At 43.3% G+C, this 21,336-nt stretch overlaps 1 protein-coding gene across 1 annotated transcript; it reads left to right on the top strand.

Annotated features, from left to right (window-relative positions):
* Positions 1–1,357: 1,357 nt before the first annotated feature.
* Positions 1,358–8,714, top strand: LOC136496885 (ranBP2-type zinc finger protein At1g67325-like). The gene is made up of 7 exons (XM_066492655.1): positions 1,358–1,681; positions 2,519–2,904; positions 3,067–3,142; positions 3,728–3,819; positions 3,906–4,048; positions 4,965–5,042; positions 8,220–8,714. The coding sequence occupies exons 1-7, from the start codon at positions 1,447–1,449 to the stop codon at positions 8,263–8,265; spliced, it is 1,056 nt and encodes a 351-aa protein (XP_066348752.1). The 5' UTR covers positions 1,358–1,446; the 3' UTR covers positions 8,266–8,714.
* Positions 8,715–21,336: the final 12,622 nt, after the last annotated feature.

Genomic DNA, 21,336 nt, shown 5'->3' with positions numbered 1-21,336 from the left:
GTCCGATGAAAGAAAGCTACTGAACTGAGCCACTAGCTTCCTCCAGTGATCGTTGTCAACTATACCTGTCACTGGAAGTCCCCCCAACCGAAGGCCAAAGATAGCCTTCACGTCCGACATGGTCAAGGTCATCTCGCCGCAAGGTAGGTGAAACGTATGGGTCTCAGGGCTCCACCTATTATAAGAATAGAACGACTGTTAGTTACCTTAAATTTGTTATAAGAATATTTACGTACAATGAAGGCACTCGCACTTGTCTACAGCACATGTATATATTCAAAGTAACATTAACAGACATATTAAACAACTTCACTAGAAAAATAAGCAACTTCTATGTATGGACTTGCTGTCTACCGGTGTTTCTTATTAAATTATTATAATATCTTGTCTGAATCTGCTAGAGCAGCTCATTATAAGATGAATTGATTGAGAATTATCATGTGTGTCATACTTAGTCATATACTCTATACTAATATGTCTAAAAATACAAGCTGTCTACTTTTTTCGCACAATGCTACGCTGGACTCATAGCTTTAAGCACAAGACTAGAATGTTGTTGAGATTACTGTGAGAAATATGAGACAGCTTGGGCAGTCATAATTTTATCTCCTTGGCCACTAAGTTTTACGATTTGTGTATGCTGATAACAGTACGATATCGATAATGTTATGCATGATTTTGGAGGTTCTAGTGCTTTCACTATATGCTTGAGTAAAATGATCATTTGGATTAATATTTCTATGTAACAAAACAAGCATATAACAATTTAAATCATAAAAACTCAATCAACCAAGAAGTTACGTGGGTTTTGATTATGAAGAAATATGCACCAAATTTCACCTCAGCGAGGGTTGAACTGCATGAGGGCGGCGGCGCGACAGTGAGGGCGGTGGCGGACGCGGCGGGCGTCCGTAGCGCGGCGGGCAGCCGCCGTGCGTGGCCGGAGGGCGCGGCGGGCGGCCGGAGGGGGGTGGCGCGCCGGCGTGCGCGGGACTGGGCCGCGGGCCTTTAGCCGCCTCTGCCGCGCCACCGATCATGGCGCGTCACTGCCACACCAACATCGGTGGCGTGGTAGACCCTGCCACGTCACCGGTCAGCGCCCCGTTCGTCGCCACGTCATCCCTCTCTCCGTGCCACTATGCATGCGCGCGACACAGGTATTTCGCTGAGCCAGAAAAATAGGTTCGAGCAAAAGTGTTAGTTTTAGAAAAAAAAATAGTGTTAGATTTAAAATTAGTTTAAAAAAATATTAAAATAAAAAAAAATCGACACCGGTGTGTGGCGGTCGGAGCCGAAGCCGAATATACCCCTGTCGCTCCCCCCTCGGATCCTTCTCCAAATCGATCCCTCGCCCTCGCCCACAGACCAAACCAAATCCTCCACCTCCTCCGTTTCCAGCCCCGTCGCCACCCCACCCCACCCCACCCCAGCTCGTGTAACCTCACGATGGCCGGAGCCGGCGGCGCAGGAGCGGGCTCGTCGTCCGGCAGCGGCGGCGGCGGAGGAGGAGGAGGAGGGGGCGGCGGCAGGGAGGGCGACTGGGACTGCGGCAGCTGCGGCAACCGCAACTACGCCTTCCGCTCGCTCTGCAACCGCTGCAAGCAGCCGCGCCTCCTCGTCGACCCCAACACCCCGCGCGACTCCAAGTGGCTTCCCCGCGCCGGGGACTGGATCTGCACCGGTAACGCCTCTCTCGCCGCTCTACCCTACATGATTACCCCAGCCCTGAATCACCTATTCGCCTTATGTTTCTGCGCCGTCCCTTGATGTAGAGAGACGCAGGCTCTCATCCATTCCCTATGCAGCACATTGATAGTTTAGTGAATCTAGCATTTCTTCTTCTACTTGTTCATCCTTTGTGTTATTTTTTTGGCTTCTTACTAGAATCTAGTATGTTGGTATATATAGCCCTGGTAATTATTGTATCCTTCTTAACTAGACTTTTTCTCTAGTGATGCAGAGAAGATGTTAATAAGGCAAGTTAGTTGCATTTTAAATGATGAGTTCAAAAACAGAGCAGGTGTAAATAAAGGAAGTAGAAACTTCATTTGAACTAAGAAAGGAAAGTCTAAAAATTACTTGACCACCGCTCCTTAAGCTTTCTATGCAACCCAGCCTAGTCATGCTCTTTGATCTAGAAAAAAAAATATATGACCAAACTGTATCTCGCTCTTGAAAGCATTGCAGTTAGGGTTTTTGTTAGTACTATGTTCCGACTCCTGGAAGTATCTTTTGGATCATTTTTGTTTGTGCTTCAATTATTGCTACTACCTATTAGAAAATTTTTGATTTCATGATTCCTTCTGTTTATTTTGTTCATTGAATGCTACTGTATGTGGATAAGATTAGAAAAAAAATTACCAATGAGTGTGCTAAGTAATGACTAGTGTGCGTGTGTCTATTCCTTTCTATGGGTTTGTGCGTGATGGCTGGTCATGGTGGTGGTGGGTGTGCGTGCGCTTCGGTGCGTTTTGCTGCCTACTGTGCTGGTTGGTTTATGCGGCAAATGGATGAATAGGTTGCAGTAACAATAATTATGCATCCAGAAAGAACTGCAAAAAGTGTGGCCTGCCCAAGGAGGAAGCAGCAATGGCAGCATTGCAAATGGCAGGGATGGCTATGCCAGCTTATGCAACTTATATTGCAAGACTACAACAAAGCCTTGCTGCTTCTGCTTCTGCCTATAAGATGAACTTTGGGATGGCTGCCAACTCACCTTTGCAGCAGCAACTACTTGCAAATGCAAACTGGCCCTATGGGATGGCTGGTAGATATGGGATGCAATCTTCTGGTTGGCCATTTGGCAACAGCAACCCAAATCAGTTTCCAGGTGTTCCAAAGGATTGGCGTAATGGAGACTGGCTCTGCAGCTGTGGATTTCATAACTATTCATCTCGTACTCAGGTAATCATAAAATTATAAAATACGCTAATCTGGTTCAGTCAATATCATAGTTAGCCTTAGCAAATGTTTCTCAATTTTGGCCATGCGCTCTGAACTTTAATGTGTTTTTGGTTCTGCTGTTTTCTGTAATGCTTTAATGCCCTCCTTAACTCTCTTTTCCAGTGCAAAGAGTGTGGTGCACCTGTACCATCAGGCATTCCCTCCACAACAATGAAAGCTACATCTGATGCCTCTTCCAGTAAGACAATCAGTTCCTCAGTTCCCACAATGTTCTTTTTATTTAACCCATGCAACATACCTACTCCTCTGTTGGAGTAACTGTTCCATGCTTACCATTCCAATAGGGTGCATGCTGTGTCTGCTTGCCAGTTGTGTTTTAGTCACTCTAATTGTCAATGCTAATAGATGAGTGCTGGTTTCACATATGTTGGGTTTTTTCAATGCCAAATTCTCCTGAGTTACACTGGTTAGACCGTTGAAATCTGTGGGCTGATGAAACTCCCATCACCAGTCTAGGTTCCAAGATTGGGTGTTTTGGTGGTGGTGGGTAATTGTTTGTGTGTGTCAGGGGGGGGGGGGGGGGGGGGGGGGGGCGGGGGGGGGGACTTTGCATATAGATTATTGTCCGGTGAACGTTATTCGATTTTGTGATCAGCATAAGGTGATTGTAAATTTAGATCCATGCTTCATTCAGGGCCTGTTCATTCTCTGTTGTTATTCTTTGTTATGCTTACATGTAGCATCACAGTTACTGCTCCTGTTAATTTTAGGATTGATGTCAACAGATTATTTTATCTTCATTCTCAATCTCTGCTTGTTTCAGCATTAGGAACTAAGCGGTTGGCCTCAGAGGAGCTGGCCAATGACTGGGATAATAAAAGGCTAAATCCAGGAAATGACAATTATCCACTTTCAGTATGTATCTGTAGCCCTCTTTAACTGTTGTGACTAATTGCCTAAATGCTTTGTGGTATTGATTTTCTTGTTTAATTTGTTTGCAGACAGCAGGTCCAAATAATTTGTTTTTGGGTATTGAGCAAGGAGCTGGAAGCAGCAATGGCCAGGGTGCTTTTTCCAAGTTTGACAATGGGAGCTCAATGGTATTACCATCTGGGCAAGGAACGTCTGGTCTTATGGGAAAAGGGTACAGCTTCAACCTAAAAAAAATCAAAGATACTTATTTGCAAATTAAATACATTATATGAATTATAATCCTGTATGAACTTCATCAAATTGTTGATAGTGTTAGGATTTAAGGCTAACAATCAAGTGATTCCAAACACTCGTGTAGTCGTGTTTGATGTTCATCATCACACTAGAGGTTCTTAGAAATTTTATTATTTGCAAGATAGTGATCAGGGTAGAAAAATACTAACACCTCGAGAATAACTGAAACATTATACATCATAGAATGTGTATGGGTGGGGTAGGGGTTTGGGGGTTTTCTCGACCTGCATGAGGTCTTCTTAGCAAAATGCCCGGGGGCTGTCTTACTCCCTGCAGGTTGAGTTTTTTTTTATACATCATAGGAAATAGCTAAGTGGAGTTGGCTTAGAAGGTTTGAACTGTAAATAGTTTTGAATAGGTATAGTTGCAGTAGAGAAAGAAAACTGAAAAGAAAGTTATGACCCCATGGCCGATCAACATTAAAGGAAACTGTACCTAAATAAATCTGGTGGAACATTTTGAGAAAACTAGGGGCAGCGAGGGAATGGCTTATATATATGAAATTTTGTGGGGTGGTAGAGAATTATGTGCACCACCATTTTTCCAAGTTCATATGTTAATTGGCATGTCCGTTTATGTTAGTACTTTTTTTTTAAATGGGCGTTTTTACTGTATAGACCCCATTTTAGGAAACCTCACAATAAGTTGTAAAATTTAAGTTCCATAACTCATGATCAAGGTTCTGCCACTGTTCAATGGACACTTCATGAAAATTTCTGGTTTGTGCAAATATGTTTCGCTGGTATAGTGCAAGACTTGCATGAATAGTTTACTAACATCTGACAGAATCTGGGTTAGCTAACTGTATCACATATGCTCTTGCATCTTGCTAGGGCAAAATGGCGCGACGGGGACTGGTTGTGCAACAACTGCAACAATCACAACTATGCATCTCGTGCGTTTTGCAACAGGTATACATTAAGGCATCTTTTTGTTTAACTTCACTGCAGTGCATTGTGTCACTAACTCAACATTTAATAACTGAATATACAAGTCTCCCTAGATTGTCGTGTTTTCTTACTCAGTCAAGTGTACCAGTTAGCACCATACTATCCATAGTAATGTTTACCGAAGCTACCATAATGGAGAGAATTAAGTGTCACATGATTTGTTCAATATTTTGCCTTTATGCTCATATAAATGCTGAGGTGTTCCTATTAGCTAATTAGTCTTTGATATTGTAGCAAAATGATAATATTTCTACCATTGTAAAAGATTTATCATCTAAATATCTCTATTCTTAATCTTAATGAACTTTGGCAAGACAATCAATACAAGACTGCAAAACTAATCCATGCATCTGTTTGTGGGTGTGTCGTGTGTTTTTTGGGTGCGTTGTACTTTAAGTTCTGTTCTTCTTAATGCAATGATACACAACTCTCCTGTGTATTTGAGAGAGAAGAAAAAAAGTACTGCGAAATCAAAATAGGAAATAGAATTTGTCTTTGTTTATGACTTAAGATTTGCATTTAGTTTTCTGTTGTTTTCACAAAATTTGCAATTTGTTGCTCGGGTTCACTATTTGAAGAAGCCCTAAACAAATTTATGGTCTTGTATTGCTTACTGGTTGAAATTCTTATGTTCTTGTTTAAGATCGAGCGAAACAAATTCCTTCTGTATAGCACTGGTTTTGATATTGTTAGAGTAAATAGGAATAGTACTACATTGTGTACCCACGTGAGGTGTTAGTCCTATGTACCCTATATAATCAGCCCATGAGACCCAATGCAATACATCCAATTCCACCAATTCTATTCTCCTTCATGGTATCATTCGCCTAGGTTTAGATCCTAACCCTAGCCGGCGCCGCTTCCGCGCCGCGCGCCCCTGGGGAGAGGTCGATCTCCGCCGGGGGCAGCGCCCCCGTTTAGGCGCCCGATCCTATTGATCCGTCTGCCATCGTCATCGTCGCGCAGCAGATCGGGATCACCCCTACGCCATCGTCGGGCCGCCGCAGCCTCGCCCTCGGGCTCGTCGCTGGCTGTCGCCGTCAACACCTTCCTGATCTTCATCGCATGGAGGCAGATGGATCTCGCCCCGTCCCATGCCACCATGGTGGCGGCTAGGCCCGGCCACACGCCCCGACCTTGCGCTACCATGGAGGCAGCCAAATCTAGCGTGTCGCTGCTGTTGGGCGGATCTACCCATCAACCACGTCGATCCGCGTCGGCGCCTTCAACCCCGTGCATCCGCGACCCGAAGTGCGCCTTGCGCTGCGCGATCGGGCCGTGCCACCGCCGCCGTGCTGCGTTGCTGGGTACACCCGATCTCCTGCTGCTGTATCTTTTTGGTTTGCCTGATCACTGATCGGGATTGATTTGCCCACTACCTGTCGACCTCGCGCGTACTACTCCGGCATCGGCCTCCACTTCACCGTCATCTACATCTTCAACTGTGCGGCCTGGCCGGGGCATGTGATGCTGAGGGGACTCCTTTTTGCGTTGCTTCTCGGACATTCAGCCTGCACGTCTACACCGTCGTCATCGCCACAAACAGATCGGGACGCCTCCGCCGACTTTCCACCTCGCGTGTACTCGGTCCGTACAACCGATTATACGTGATCCACACGGCTCCCGTGACGTCCATCGTCGAGTCCTATGCGCATCTTCTCCGAGCAACAGGGCTGCTGGCTTGCTGCTGTGTCGCCTTGTCGGGCCGTAGCACCGCTGTCCGTGTGTCCGCTTCGCCGTTGCATCTACATCGTCGTCCCCTGTGCATCGACGATTGTGCTACGCAACTTTGCTGCACCATTCGTCTGCACAAGGTCTTCGTCATGTGTCTTCATCATCGAGCTGCTGCTACCCACGCCGTCGCTGAGCCCTGCTTGCCGGTCGCACCCCTCGCGTCGTTGCTGAGCCCTGCTCGCCGACGCATCATTACCGCATTGCTTCTTCTTCGTCCAGCACAACCACGTCGTCAGTGTCACTGTGGTTGGGGCCCTCTCCCTTGTACGCCCGGTATTGGCAACGCCGACGCGTGCTTTCGTCCCCGATGCGTTGTTGGGTCTGGCAAACCCAGCCTGCGCTTCGGCACTCAGGCGGCTTGACTACATCGACTTCAGCATCGACCCTCCCGTTCCCACCCCGTCTGCCTCGATTGCGTCGTCGCCTTCTACGTCCACGATGGCCCTGATTGCGTCGACTTCGGCATCGCCTTCTCCCACAACAACTGCCTTGACGCCTCCGTCATCACCATGGCGCCCCTTGTGCGCCTGCAGCTCCATCGACACGACAACCCAACCACAACTACGCCGACCTCGGCCATCTTCAGCACGGCTTTTCGACCACGGCTACTGCGCCGTCATACTTGGCTACCTCGACATCGGCATAAAGGGCTACCGCCTTGCATGAGGAGTCATCGGCTTCTCCAGCCACGGCACACGCGATGCATCGACTGTTATGACTGCGGGGGATGTTAGCTTTGTCAGCTTCTTTTTCAGTCTCACCGTCTGCAGCGCTCCCGCTGTGACTGCGGGGGGATGTTAGAGTAAATAGGAATAGTACCACATTGTGTACCCACGTGAGGTGTTAGTCCTATGTACCCTATATAATCAGCCCATGAGACCCAATGCAATACATCCAATTCCACCAATTCTATTCTTCAGATATACCAATTATTTTGGTCAGCTGGGTCCATACCTTCCAGAGCCACATCTAGGTTGGGTTAATATGAATTGTAGATGGTATTGCTTACTGATTGAAATTCTTAAAAATTCTTGTTTAGATTGAGTGAAACAAATTGCTTCTCTTCTGCATAACATTGGTTTTGATATACCAATTATATTTGGTCAGTTGGGTCCATACCTTCCAGAGCCACATCTAGGTTGGTTTAATATTAATTGTAGATGGGATCTTGTCCTGACTCCTGAGTAGTATTATTCACGATGACCTTGGTCATATTTGACAATGAATTTATTCTTCCTGCAAAAGAAATCGGTGCCTCACTGCAATTATTCACTACTAGGATATTATCGTCTGGCACTGCCTCTAATACTGTTTCTCTATTTATGCTAATTACTGTTTGCTATATATTTTCCAAATCAAGCAAATTGCTCACTGGTTCTGACTGAAATTACCTTTGTGTTTCAGGTGCAAAACTCAGAAAGAATCTGCAGTTCACCCTGGTGTGCTATAGCTTGCTTGCGCTGGTTCTTAGTGTTGGATTATTTTGTTCCAGGATATGTTGCTGCCTGTTCTAGCTCCTTCCTCAAGGCCGCGGTTTGAGTTTTTTCGACTCTGCAGTGTTTTTGCTGCTCTCAAATGGTTGTCTCGATATTTCATTAGTGCTTGTTGAAGTTCCCAATTTGTTTATGGTATAAGCGCTTGAATAAAATGTTTCCGGAAAGTACCGGCCTACCATCTGGATTTTGGCAAATAATTGAATTAGTTGTTGTACAATGAGGCAAATGGTGATAGACTCTTCTTATGTTGTACTTTATGAACTCTGGAGTATTAGTGCACCAAATTAAGGTGTTGTGGTCATGTTTCACTCGTCGGTTTGAAAAGGGGAACTATACCATGTAATTTCAGTACAGATTATTCTTTTTCCGAGAACTCCAATTGTGCTGTTATGTAAGTTTTGCTCATTCAGAATACTTTTGATGCATTCACCCGTATTCAGCTATTACTTTTTCATCCCGTATTCAGCTGTTACTTTTCATCTTTTATTTTAGAGAGTTATGACTTTGGCACTGAAATAAATCACTCTTTCGTATATAGCACTCGAAAATTTGAACTTCCTTGTCTAGCGCCAACTTGAAATAACCTTCCGTAAATGGCACTGCTGTTCATTTGGACTAGGCATCCGTTAGTTGACTGTGTTTACCTTGTTAGTTTGTTTGGAGACGAAAATACCTCTGCCGTCTGCCCACTCCCTATGGACACCGGCAGGCGGGTCTTGCCCGTCAGTTGCTGATGCCATCTGCCACTCCCTCAGTCACCGACAGGTGGCCCTCACCCATTAGGTTCTTCTCCCACCTCTGTCTCCCTCTCTGTGATGCGTGCGGAAGTTGCCGCCCAGGGTAAGGATGGCAACGGGGATGTACCTGTTGGGTATCGTCGGAACATTCTCTTCCCCGCTATGGAGAATTCATCCCGTCTTCGTCCCAGTTAACTGTCTCGAGTATAGATTCTTGTCCATCCCCGTATCCGTCGGGCATCGGTCGGGTAACAGATACCTGACGGGTACTGCATACCCGATAAACAAGGACACTTGAGTCGTAGCTTTGCAATCGGAGACGTTTCTTCTTCATCCGGGTATAAGTGTCGGAGTCTTGGAGATGCCGAGGAGAAGGAGCGAGGTTGCGAGGAGGACGAGCAAAGGTGGCAGAGAGACCGAACTGAGGAAGCAAGGGGCACGAGCGCTCGTGAGGCAGACGTGCTTGTGCTGCTGGCGGAGATGGTGAGGAAAAATTGAACTAGGGTTCCTAAAACACACAAACTATATATATGATTGTTCAAATTTAGTCCAAAATACCTATATTGAGCTTCTTTGGGTCTAATACTCGCATGACAGCTCAAATAGTCGGGTTCCCCAATAGGTGACGGGGACGGGTAAACAGGTAACGTTTCCGTACCCGCTATACCCGTCGGGGATGGATTCTTGCCCATTTAGATGCACGTGAGTAAAGATATGATCACATCTCCATCCCCTAATGGATCAAATACCCATCGGGTATCGGGGACCGTTGCCATCTTTAGCCTAGGGCCCCACGACCAAGCCTACTGCAACCACGTGCCCAAGGCTCCTTCCGCGTCTCGATGCCACTCGAGCAACCTAAATATTAATTTTACCCTTTAATATTAGGTGTTGAGTATAGATGAGGTCTTGCTCTGAGTATAAATCAAACACCTATAATGCAAGCAACTTTGTCAAACCAAAATGTCTCGGTTTTGGCCGATGGTTTGTTTTTTAAAGAAAAAAACGCAGCTATGTGTCATTTTTTTTGTCATCAACACAACAATCAAATGACTGCTTCATTGATCTTAAGCACTAGTAGAATTTTATTTGTTATTGTTTTTTATTTACAACGTCATTTCTTTCTCAACTCCGGTACAACAGGTCCAACGTGCTTAGAGATTTGTTCTTTTGCAGTTGTATTTTCATCGAAGAAGGATTGGGCTTAGAAAGGCTGTGGGCCTGGAGAGGCCCGACGACGATGACGGTCATGGAGACGGGGGCAAGCGGGGGACATGCATGGCATTGGCATCACGTCATGGCTAAACCTGCTGCCATGGAGGATCTTCGTTGAGCGGCTCTGCAAATTGCATTGCTTGTTGTTCATGATTGCCTTATTTGGAACTGTGGAGACGGTCATGGATCAAGTGCCGATTAATGTTTGTTTTCGCAGAGCATTAACCGAGGATAAATTGATGGCTTGGCTTAACATATAGTAGCTAAAATAACCAATGTTCAACTTTCAAATGAGGGATGTTTTTAACTGGGATCTACGTAATCATGGTCAATATGTTCATACTTGATAAACCAGATACCCTTTTCACTAATAAATCCATTTGGAAATTGAAGCTCTCTCTTAAGATAAAAATCTTCCTTTGGTACCTCCAAAGAGGTGTTATCTTAACAAAGGACAATTTAGCTAAGATAAGAGAAACTGGACTAGTAGCCAAAGGCATTGTTTCTGTGATCGCAATGAAACAATAAAGCATCTTTTTTTTTATTGATGCCATGCTAAAACCTTTTTTTGGGGGAACATGCTAAAACTATTTCGAATATTGTTCATATTGCTATTTGGCTAACCCCATCAATGCTTAGAGGCTGGCTCACGGGCATTGTGAGGGAGAACAAAAAAAATAGATTTTTGTGGAGGCTACTGCTATTATTTGGGAAATTTAGCGCACTCGTAATGACATTGTTTTTGAGAAAAACAAAATATTTCTTCTATAGAAGCTATTTTCAGAGGAGCATATTGGTTGCGGTTGTGCGTGCTGTTGCAGCGTGAAGATAAAGGAGACGTTTTGATGTGCAAGCAAAACGTTGGAGGTCATCGCTTTAGATGTATTTGTCAAGAATGGTAGCAAAGAAATAATAGACTTTGTATATGATTTTAAACTATTTGAGTGCACTCTTTTTCCTTTATTTTGTCAGCAAATAAGCTGACAACATTGTAAGAGTTGGCTGTGTGCGGTCATAGAGGCTGAAATTTTTACATTTCCTAAAAAAATTAGTCCGTAATATCACTATTTTTATTAACTTATTATCTTTTTGCGAAGGAGAGGAGGACTTATATTAATTCTTGGCATAGTACATCCTTAAATTACATATGAAAAAAATCTAAAATAAAAAATACATAATATTCTATCTAGATTCTTCCATCGTCTTCTTCCCTAATGACTTTCCTCGAACGCCGAAGCCAAAGTGTAGTTCTTATGCCAAATCCAACGGCCAACCCCAAAACATTGGACATGCCGCAGGATCCAACGCTTCGGCACCGGTCCAAAGCTCATCCAAATTGCTAAAAGGATATCGGCAGTTGCATCGTTGGGTACAGCATAGGATGTAGATTATCACATCGAGACCTTGAAATCCTCTTCGCGACCATCGACGATGAGATCGATGATTCGGGGTCGCTGTCCTTGTAGGGGCTCCCAGAAGCACCCACCCCCTTGCACATAAAGGCCACAAATTGGCTGTATGTCGATGAAATCAACGCCTACAACGGCGATCTCGTCGTGACAATCACTAAAGTCATCGCAAGAAACACGATCCTAACCGAAAATTATCTGATTTTGCTGGAAGATTTATTGGACTAAATCCTAAGCAACTAGATAGAAAATCTACGGAAAAAAAGGATGGGTCCCCTCCCCTTCTTGTCCCGGCAGACACACCGGAGAGGAAGCAGGAGAGGGGCCCTAAAAACGACTGTGGCGGTGGTTTCCGTAGGACAGAGAGTCGCGTACGGCCTTTTACAGTACAAAGATACCAACAGCGCCATGTTTTATTAACTTATTAAGTTTTGTTGACACTTATCTCCTGAAGCTGTGTACATAAAGAACAAGTTACATATTTGGACAAATTACAGAGATACGAGGGGTAGTCTTATTGAGAAATATGCATGGATAGGGAGGGCGTGGGTGATAGCAGCAGCAGCTGCAGCTGCTGCTGCTCACGTTTCTGGTCGGGGGTGTGGCAGCAGTAGCAGGCGTCGCCGTGCTTGAGGCTGCACCTGCCGTGGACGAAGCCATGGTTCTTGCAGCAGTTCATGCACTTGCCTGACATCCAGCACGACCCCAGGCAGATGTCGAAGGCGATGTCGCACACCGGGTCGCACTACTGAAAAAACGATTTGTAGCAACGCATTGCTTTCTTTATAGGAACAGCTCTATATTAAGTCGTCCCTACAAATGGTTGCCAAATGAGTCATCCTTACAAATGGATTTGTAGGGACGGCCGGTGTTATCAGCCGCCCCTACAAATGGCCTGATTTGTAGGGGCGGCTCAATATTGAAGTGTCTCTACAAATAGACGCCGAGTATTAAAAATTAAGCACTAAAATTCAAATTTTGTAAACGACATCGGATAGAGAAACAATCAAAATGAAAGTTGTAGATCTCGAAAAGTTATGAAACTTTGTAGTTGACAACTTTTTCAGTTGGGATCATTTACTACTTGAAAATACTATTTGAAATTAAAATTTAAAATTGTTGAAAAACTCTGATGGCTAAAACTTGTAACTAGTCTTTCTCCCTCATACTAACTTCAAATTTGATGATTTTTTTTCTAAAATTTCTAAAATCATGCCCTATCAATTTATTGTGTTCTTACCACTATTATTTTATCCATCTTTTCATGTAACCGTGTTTTATCTATTTGAATTTTGAATTTCAAAAAATAACAACTTCAAATGTTATTTTGGAACACTATTTGATTTCAGATGAAAAAATCATAAACATAGAAGTTGCAGAACTTATCAAGATCTATAAGTTTTATTTTGATCATTTCTTCATCCAATAAAGTGGTACTAACATTGTTCACAAAATTTACATCTCTCTCTTATAGTTTCATAAACAATAAGAGAGATATGTAACATTTGTGAATAATGTTACTACCACTATGTCGGATGAGTAAATGAGCAAAATAGAAGTTGTAGATCTCGAAAAGTTATGAAACTCTGTAGTTGATAACTTTTTAATTTGAAATCATCTTGTCAAGAAAAACTACATTTGAATTTCAAAAAAATTGAAATTTGAATTTTTTAAATGACCTTGGATGGACAAACAGCAAAAATGAAATTTGTAGATCTCAAAAAGTTATGAAACTTTGTAGTTGATAACTTTTTGATTTGAAATCATCTTATCATCGAAAACTACGTTTGAATTTCTCAAATTTGAAATTTAAATTTTGTAAACGACCTCGGATGGAGAAACTACCAAAATAAAAGTTGTAGATCTCGAAAAGTTATAAAACTTTGTAGTTCACAACTTTTTTATTTGAATTAGTTTAGGCCCTCAAATAATCAATTTAGGCTCAGTTTTGTATAATATGTGGGGAACCAAAATGAAATGTAGACACGAGTGATCATGAGGTGCAGTGGTAGAGGAGGAGCGACAGGTTGTGGGTTCGAAACCCGGCCGGCGTCAAAGTGTGCAAAAATCATGAAAAAATGCTACAACTGTAAAGTGAGGGTGTGTATGGTTACCGGTGGGGTACTCCTCGGATTAAAAAAAATTGCTATTTTTTTATCTCTTTTTTCGTGATTTCTGAAAATTAATTTGTATGAACGACTCAATATCTAGTCGCTCCTATAAATCTCTACAAATCGATTTATAGAAGCGGTCTGAAAACTACCCTACAAGTCAGTGATTTGTAGCCGCCCTTCGGCTGGCAAAACCCCGCCAGAGTCAACCTCCGACGAAACCACCTCGTCAGCTGCACATGCATGCATGATAGAGATGCATCATATACATATATATGCCACGTACTGTACGTACTTATGAGCTGGAGTAGTAGCAACACAAGTAGATCATCATCATCCGGCCTATGTTAAGCTGCATGCTGCTTACATGAGGTGATGATGACAAGGAAGAGCAGCAGCAGCAGCGACAATGGCACGAGCCTCGCCATCTTCGATCATCAAGCTTGCTTCCACATATGTGTATCTCTTTTGCTCTTATTTATATACTCCCTCCATTATCTATTCACTATCGGAAATAGTAGAATTACCGAATGCCTGAGGGTTTGCCGAGTGTATTTCATCGGGCACTCGGCAAACATCATATATACCGAGTGTTTTTAATTCAACACTCGGCAAACATATAGCACTCGGCAAAACCTAACTTTACCGAGTGTCTAATAAAAAATACTCGGCAAACTACAACGAAACACTCGGCAAACACGGACACTCGGCAAAGTAGAGGCACGTGCGCTGGGCGTGCGGCGTCCATGTGACGGTTGTTGGGTGCGCCGCCCTGCCGTTATAACTTTACCGAGTGTCCATTAGAGACACTCGACAAAGACAAGGTTTGCCGAGTGTTTTTTATTCACACTCGGCAAACTAATATTTTTGCCGAGTGTTTTTTTGACACTCGGCAAAATAATGTTTTTGCCGAGTATTTTTTATTGGCACTCGACAAAAAAATAATTTTTTTCTCTCCTGCCCTCCAAACTTTTTCTCTCCACAAACATGTGGTACTGCATGTTAAAATTTGGCATATTTCTCGATATATTTGCTGTATTTAATTAATTTATTGCATTTAGAGGAATTTTTTTGGTTTAAGTCAAATTTGAATTGCAAGTGATTCAAATAATGGAATAAATTGAGTGGAGAAATCATATTCATGTTATTAAGTCTATTTTAGGGCCTTACTCTGGAAATGAAAAGAATTTTCAAACATTTTCTTCAGAAAACACGACCACGAACTTGTGGCCGAATGGTTTTTAAATTCTAAAAAAAGCAAACGAAATCTGAAAATGACGAGATTTATCAAAATCTCATGATATCATACGTGGAGACTATGAAAAAAAATTGAGAAGGTTTCGCATAATTTGTCACGTACGACCTTTACAAACCGAAGCATCTCCGAAGAAGAATCATAGCGTTGAGAATGATTCGGTAAGATTTAGAGTCAAAGTGACGGTCGAATTGGGGTTTGACTTCGAAACTTTTTGTATAGGCAATAGACAACATAGATTGGTTCACGTCAAATTTTGGTAATTCTTTGGATCCGTTTGATAATTTTAATTTATTAACTGCAATTATAGAATTTTAATTGATATATATTGAATTTGAGCTATAACTGCATGAAATAATGAATTAATATTCATAGAAAAATCAAATATGCATTGTTGAGTGAATTTGACAAGGTATTTTTAAATTACATCGTAACAAATTTAGTAAAACACGTTATGAAGAAGGAGGATGGGTGAGCATGAAATATCAATTTATTTTGCCGAGTGTTAACTGTACGACACTCGGTAAACAATATAGTTGCCGAGTGTCATATAGTGGACACTCGGCAACATACCCAAGCCGGCCCCACTTACCAGTACCGTACCGGTTGGGAAATTGAAAAAAACAATGACGAGTGTTTTGGATCTGGCACTCGGCATACCTTTACTTTGCCGAGTGCCAAATCGCGGGCACTCGGCAAAGCCCTTTGGTTTTTACCCGATCCGGCCGCACACTTACACACACTCACCCGCACACCCGCACACCGGACCGTCCTCCGCGCCGCCGGAGCGCCACCCACCACCCCGCGCCATCGGACCGCCCTTGGCCGCTGGGCCACCACCCTCCGCAGCCGGGCCACCACCCTCCACCGCCGAACGGCCGCCCCTGCTGTCGGGCCCCTGCCTTCCCGTGCCGCCGCCGCTGGCCCCCGCCTTCCTGGTGCGCCGGTGCGACTCCCGCCCCCCGGCGCGACTCCCGGCCCGGCCCCCGGCGCGAAGCCCCTCCTGCCGCTGCACGGCGGCCCGACCACCCAGCGCCCCTGCCTCCCAGCAACCGGTGAGCCCTTCCTCTCCGATTTGGTCCATGCTGATCGCTTCTCACGCCTTGGGTCCATTTGGTCCGCTCCGATTGGATCCATCGGCTGTCAATTTGATCTCTCCGCTGAAATGGATCCATCGGCGGCTGTCAATTTGAACTGGATTCAAGTGTTGTATGCTGTTGTTTTTATGTATGATTTCCATTTCAATGGTGCCTATTTGACGAACTTGTATTGGTAGTAAATCTTTTACTTGATGTGTCTATGTCGATTGTTTGTGGCTGCACACTTGTAGAATTTCACTACGTAAAAAACGTTTTTAGCAACGGGACGAATTTTTTTGTAGGGGTGGCTGGTGATAGAGCCGCCCCTACAAATGGTTGTCAAATGAGCCGTCCTTAGAAATCAATTTGTAGGGGCGGTCGGCGTTATCAGCCGCCCCTACAAATGGCCCGATTTGTAGGGGCGGCTGGATATTGAGCCACCCCTACAAATTGATTTGTAGGGGTGGCTCAATATCCAGCCGCTCCTACAAATTGATTTATAGGGGCGGCTCAAAAATGAAGTGCCTCTACAAATGGACGCCGAATATTAAAAAGTAAGCACTAAAATTCAAATTTTGTAAACGACCTCGGATGAAGAAACAATCAAAATGAAAGTTGTAGATCTCGAAAAGTTATGAAACTTTGTAGTTGACAACTTTTTCAGTTGAGATCATTTACTACTTGAAAATACTATTTGAAATTATTGTTCCCGTTTTGTCCTCTAATTCGGAGCCAATTCTTAAAACTGGTCTAGTTTTCGCATACAAACTCCGTTTTCGACGTTCCATATATGGAAATCAACCAGAAAAAAATTTCGGATGCGTCCATCCCCGCTTTGTCGGGGTTCGAAAATTTTAGATTGGTCAAAAAGTGGTTACAAGATCATCTTTTCGTGGTTACAAGCTTTTTGTCGATTTTGAGCACGTCTTCTGAAATTTTTACAGGCCACGTCTTTCACTTGTTTGAGCTCATATTTTCTGTGGTTACTTCTTTTGTGCTCCTAAGTGAAGAAAAAATATCAAAAAAAATAATAGTTTAAAGTCAAAATTTTCCAAAAAAACAACGACAGCAAAAAAAAACAAGAAAAAAAGAAAGGGGCAAAAGAGGAACAATATATAGAGGAGCACATAGAGAAGGCCAAACGTTATTTTAGAACACTAATTGATTTCAGATGAAAAAATCATGAACATAGAAGTTGCAGAACTTATCAAGATCTACAAGTTTTATTTTGGTCATTTCTTCATCCGATAAAGTGGTAATAACATTGTTCACAAAATTTACATATCTCTCTTATAGTTTCATAAACAATAAGAGGGATATGTAACATTTATGAATAATGTTACTACCACTATATCGGATGAATAAATGATCAAAATAGAAGTTGTAGATCTCGGAAAGTTATGAAACTCTATAGTTGACAACTTTTTAATTTGAAATCAGCAAGGAAAATTACATTTGAATTTCTAAAATTTAAAATTTAAATTTTGTAAACGACCTCGGATGGAGAAATAACCAAAATAAAAGTTGTAGATCTCGATAAGTTATGAAACTTTGTAGTTGACAACTTTTTGATTTGAAATCATCTTGTCAAGAAAAACTACGTTTGAATTTTCAAAAATTTAAAATTTGAATTTTTTAAACGACCTCGGATGGACAAACAGTAAAAATGAAAGTTGTAGATCTCAATAAGTTATGAAACTTTGTAGTTGATAACTTTCTCATTTGAAACCATCTTGTCATGGAAAACTACGTTCGAATTTCTATTATTTGAAATTCAAATTTTATAAGTGACCTCGGATGGAGAAACTACCAAAATGAAAGTTGTAGATCTCGAAAAGTTATAAAACTTTGTAGTTGACAACTTTTTCATTTGAATTAGTTTAGGGCCTCAAACAATCAATTTATTCTCAGTTTTGTATAATACATTGGGAATCAAAATGGATTGTGGACACAAGTGAATGTGAGGTGTAGTGGTAGAGGAGATGGTGTGCGAAAGAGAGGTCGCCGGTTCGAATTCCGGCCGACGCAAAGTGTGCAAAAATCGTGATTTGTAGGGCCGGCTGATAACACCAACCGCCCCTACAATTGATTTATAGGGGCGGCAAATCGATTTGTAGGGGTGGCTTGGGAACCGCCCCTATAAATCATTTATTTTTAGCCACCTTTTCATAGAGGCGGCCGGCAAAACCGCCCCTACAAATCGATACCAGCCGCTCCTAAAAACGTTTTTCTACATAGTGTTTGTGTCTAGTTCTGCAGTGCTCAAAAAGCACAATTTCTGCCATTGTTGTCTGAACGTGAATGCAGTGTTGGCACCTTTTTCCGGTAAACAAATCGCTACTGTGTTAGCCTTAGCCTGAACTCGATCTGTGTGATGCACTTGGTGCGTGCTGTAGTTCTAGTTTATGTTCCATGTCTGAGCAGTGTGCCATGTATTGGGCTTTACACATCCCCATGACCATGTATGAAGTGATATAAAACAACTATTTGCAGTTATACTTGTGATTCTTTATTTTTTGCTATATAATAAATTGGATCAATACAGCTGTCCTTGTGCCTGCTTGTCTCCAAATTCCAGAATAACAAAGCAACACAAACGTATCAGTTCTTATAAGCCGTGGCCTTTGGCCCTTTACAGGCCTCAATGTATATCTTTTTATAGAGGGAATTAGGTGTCCCAACTCCTAATTATAACATCGCCTAGACTTGCCTAGTTTCAGCACATAAAAACAATCTCTTAGACTTTCAACGATATGTTTCTTTTTCCACATTTGAGATATGAAAATTTGGACTTCCGTTATACAAAGCTGCAAATATTTACATATTGTAACTGATCTGCAGAGTAGCTTTAGATAACAGCATTTGATTACACTCCTTATCATGAGTCCCACACAAAGTTGATAATAAAACTCTAGGGTTTTTTTCTAAACACTTCTTGCTTGAATCTTACAACCACATATCAACTTGCAGGTTTTTGCCGCCGCTCCCTGCCCCGCCCTGCCGCCTGGTTCCGCCTTGCCCTCCCGCCCCCCACAACTTGCCGTCGTTTTGCAAGGTATAAGATGTGTATGTGGTTGTCGGCCATCGTACCGTTTGTTGCCGAGTGTATGTGGTTGTTGGCCATCGTGCCGTTTTATTTGTTGCAGGTTTTGGAAACCTCCCTGTGCAGGGGAGGTGTTGCAGAAATTTAGATTTGACACTATTATGTTCCTTTTATTGCAGGAGAGGCTATTGCAACGTCCTTGACTCGTCACTTTGCAGGACAGCAAGGTGAGGCATAAAAGACCCTTCTTTCCATATCATGTTCATATATCACGTAACCTAGCTAGGCGTCTCCCGTTCGAAAGAGATACGATTGAAAATATGCAGATCTTTGCTTATCTATAACCGTATCTGTTTTGAATTGTCCACGTTTTTTGGACAGCCCGAGGATGTGTAGATGTGGTTAGTTTCCATGCTCTACTCCGATCCGTGATAGAGTTTCGGCAGCATCTCCCTGTTGTTCTCCGGATACACAATCTCCATTCCAGGACGTGTATTTGGAGAACAACGGGGAGGTGCTGCCGAAATTCTGTCTTGGATAGGAGTAGAGCATGGAAATTAACTCTATCTATACATCCTCGGGTGGGATTAGGACCTATCTTCACCTATTAGATAGTATAGGAATGTGTAGATGCAACGTGATTTTTTATATTACTTGTTGATATGCTAGAGGATAGATGACCGTGAGTGGATGTACACGGGCCGCTCTAGTCAGACTTCGTTGACTGAAGAATGGATTGACAAGATCGATGCTTTCTTGGAACAGGCATTTGCAAGGGTTAAAGGAGCTAGTGTCACTTGGTGTCCCTGCAACAAATGTGCAAACACGCGTCGGCAAACCAAGTTGGTCATGGGTAAACATCTTTGGAAGAATGGATTTACGGCAGACTATACCAGGTGGATCTACCATGGTGAAGCCGATCGTGGGAGAGACGAGGTCGTGAGACAACGCATCAAGGAATATGATGGGGATGCCGGGGTAGGAGACATGTTAAATGACTATCATGAAGCACACTTCGATGAAGGACGTAGGGAGGAGGAGCCAGAGCTACCACAAAGGCGTATTACGACATGTTGTCTGTGGCACAGCAACCCCTTCACGGGCATTCCAAGGTTTCTCAACTGGATGCCATTGCACGCCTAATGGCCATGAGGTCACAGTTTAGCTTGAGTCGAGACGCCTTCGATGTTATGCTCACAGTTGTTGTCAGCCTACTCCCGGATGGTCACATCTTGCCAAAGAGCATGTATGGGGCACAGAAACTCCTTCGTGCACTTAAGATGCCATACGAGCAGATACATGCTTGTCCAAAGGGATGCATCTTATTTAGGAAAGAGTATGCGGAAGAAAAGTACTGTGTGAAGTGCGAATCGTCTGGGTTCTTGGAGGTAGACTCTGGTGATGGTTAGAAGAGGCAGCTCGCAATCCCCGTGAAGATCCTATGGTACCTTTCTTTCATACCGAGGATCCAACTGCTTTACATGACTGAGGAATTCATGAAATAGATGACATGGCACAAAAACGGACGTCGATACAATCCTGAGAAGATGGTACACCCATTCGATGGTGAAGCCTAGACAAGGTTTGATGTGATTCATCGTGAGAACGCTCTAGAGGCTAGTAATGTACGTGTTGCGCTGGCAACAGATGGGTTCAATCCTTATGGAATGGCGGCTGCCCCGTACACCTGTTGGCCCATGTTTGTTATCCCCCTCAATCTCCTCCCTGGTGTCCTCTGGTGTCCTCTTTCAACGATAGAACATATTCTTGTCGTTGATAATTCCAGAACACCCGGGGAATAATATGAGTGTGTACATGGAGCCTTTGATTGATGATTTGGTCTGTGCTTGGAAGGAAGGGGTATGGACATACAACCGAGCTACAAAGATAAACTTCAAAACGCATGTTTGGTACCAATACTCCCTGCATGACTTGCTGGCATATGGGATTTTCTGCTGCTGGTGTGTTCATGGGAGGTTCCCATGCCCGGTATGCAAGGCTTCTCTGATGTTCATTTGGTTGACGAAGGGTGGCAAGTATTCTTTGTTCGACAAACATCGACAATTCCTCCCTCCTGACCATCCATTCAGACTAGACATCAAGAACTTTATGAAAAATGTCGTAGTTAAAGACCCTGCACCGTAGATGATGATAGGAGCCACGGTTCGTGCTTAGT

The sequence above is a fragment of the Miscanthus floridulus genome, chromosome 12 (genome assembly GCF_019320115.1).
Source record: "Miscanthus floridulus cultivar M001 chromosome 12, ASM1932011v1, whole genome shotgun sequence".
NCBI lineage: Eukaryota > Viridiplantae > Streptophyta > Magnoliopsida > Poales > Poaceae > Miscanthus > Miscanthus floridulus.
This window is presented reverse-complemented; position numbering and strand designations above follow the sequence as displayed.